The 1,815-nt window shown below is 60.9% G+C and overlaps 1 protein-coding gene across 2 annotated transcripts in view; it reads right to left on the bottom strand.

Annotated features, from left to right (window-relative positions):
* FANCA (FA complementation group A) overlaps window positions 1-1,815 on the bottom strand; it is a 61,544-nt gene that overhangs the window by 4,938 nt on the left and 54,791 nt on the right. For both annotated transcript variants that reach the window (XM_053210291.1, XM_027076453.2), the window contains 3 exons: window positions 1,639-1,744; window positions 593-649; window positions 343-447 (listed from right to left, as the gene is read on the bottom strand). In XM_053210291.1, coding sequence (XP_053066266.1) covers window positions 343-447; window positions 593-649; window positions 1,639-1,744 — 268 coding nt within the window. The remainder of the gene's footprint in view (window positions 1-342; window positions 448-592; window positions 650-1,638; window positions 1,745-1,815) is intronic.

Raw genomic sequence — 1,815 nt, 5'->3', positions numbered from 1 at the left:
CTTAAAAAGACACCCGAAAGAAGCCTACGCTCTTAACCCGAGAACGTCAGGCCACGTGAGGGCCAGGCTGAGCGCCTCTCTCAAGCCCCGAGACGGTGGTCTGGCGGAACGGGAAACTGAGGTGGGGGACCACAGGCAACTAGGGGTCGCCTTGTGCCAACGCGGAACCACAGTGAACCCACACCTGCGTTCCCTCCTGGCAGGCACAGGCAGGGAAGCCTGCCCTCCTACGTTCTGCTGGGTTCTATTCGCCCCTCCCCCCATTTCTCCCACATGACAAGAACTGGGTCCCCGGTCACCAGGCCAGCCCCGGGAGCGCCCTGAGCAGACGGCCGTGCCTACCAGTGCAGAGGTCAGGACTAGGGGGCACTCAGTCTGGCACGCGGTCAGGACCAGGTCTGCTGTCAGGGAGGGGTCTCCACTTTGTGAACAGGCACTGAGGAGCCCCTGGAGGAGAGAACATGCCAGAAGCTCAGCGGTTTGCACGTACACCCCGGCCCTGGAAGACGCCGTGGCCTCAAAGCCCAAGTGAGAGGATGTGGCCCAACTGGTGTGAGCAGGCGACTGGGGAGGCGCAGAGGGAGACAGTTACCCTGAAGAAGTGGACTGTGAGGTCGTGGGTCAGTGCGCTTCCATGGGAGAAGTTTCTCTGCAAAACAGCATAAGCCAGTGAGAAAGGAACCGACGGCGGTGGTGGGGGGAGGAGGGGGGTCTGCTGACAGGCTCCAGCTGTGCGAACACGCCTTGAAGATGGCAGCCGGGTCACAGCAGCACTGCTGACCAAAGATCTGGCCTTTTGTCCTCGGGCATGCTGGCGCAGAATGTGCATGGCTCAGTGCCTCTTCACATGGCTCCTCCGTGCAGCCAGAGCCCCCAGCCTGCCCACTTCGGCCCCAACACGGCCCAGGAGGTGAGGACGGCACTCTGACGGCCCTGTTGCCAGGATGGCAACTCGCCTCTCCACCCCTTGTCTGCGTCTCTGTCCTGCCCGTTTCCACATCTGCCAGCCTTCAACGGGCCCTTTTGAGAGCTCTGAGGAAAGCAGCCTTTGCTAAGAACCCAAAGAACACCTAGTCTCATCTCCCTGGACTTCTAAGTCACCTTTTAAAGTTGTGACAGAATGGGGCCTCAGTCCAATCTCTAGTCATATTTGTACATTTTTAAGAAGTAAAAAGACACTTTAAGTTCGTGGAGCCCCCGACACTGAGCAGTGTGGACGCCGGAAGTAGGGCAGACTGGTGGGACCCGTGGTCCTCGCGGCACCTCTGGCTTCTGTGCCCCCGAAATGTTAAAACTAGAAAGCAGCGGAGACACGTGGTGTGCAAGACTCCACGGATCCTGGCAGCTGAAAGTTGAGGAGAGCTCCGGAAAGGGCTGAAGCTGTCGAGGAAGGGAGCCACATCCGACGCCTGCGCCTCGCTGGCCCCGGCTCCGGCTGTGGGAGGAGGCTGGGCACACAGAGGCCCCGACTGCTGGCTCCCGGAGCAGTACCCCATTCTCTCCCTCAGCAATCCCACGTGGTCCGACACACACTCAAGTGACTGGCTCCAAGTGACCACAGATGCGCTCGTGAGTTTTCGAGAACCAGTGATCGATCGCCCCCGTCCCCGGGTCCCACGGTCACTCGCCCACACCTACCAGCTCAGAGTTGACCAAGTGGAAGAACTCGGTGCAGTCAGGGGCGGCTGGCTGGCCGGCCTGGGGGCGGCCGACGACAATAGACGGGGGCAGACCGAGGAGGATCCTGGCAAAAAAGAGCTGCGTCAACAGCGATGGCCTGGCCTCACATCGCTCCCTGGGAGCTCGGGCTGTGGT

The sequence above is a fragment of the Acinonyx jubatus genome, chromosome E2 (assembly GCF_027475565.1).
Source record: "Acinonyx jubatus isolate Ajub_Pintada_27869175 chromosome E2, VMU_Ajub_asm_v1.0, whole genome shotgun sequence".
NCBI lineage: Eukaryota > Metazoa > Chordata > Mammalia > Carnivora > Felidae > Acinonyx > Acinonyx jubatus.
The sequence above is the reverse complement of the archived record's forward strand: the minus strand, read 5'-3'. Positions and strand labels throughout refer to the sequence as shown.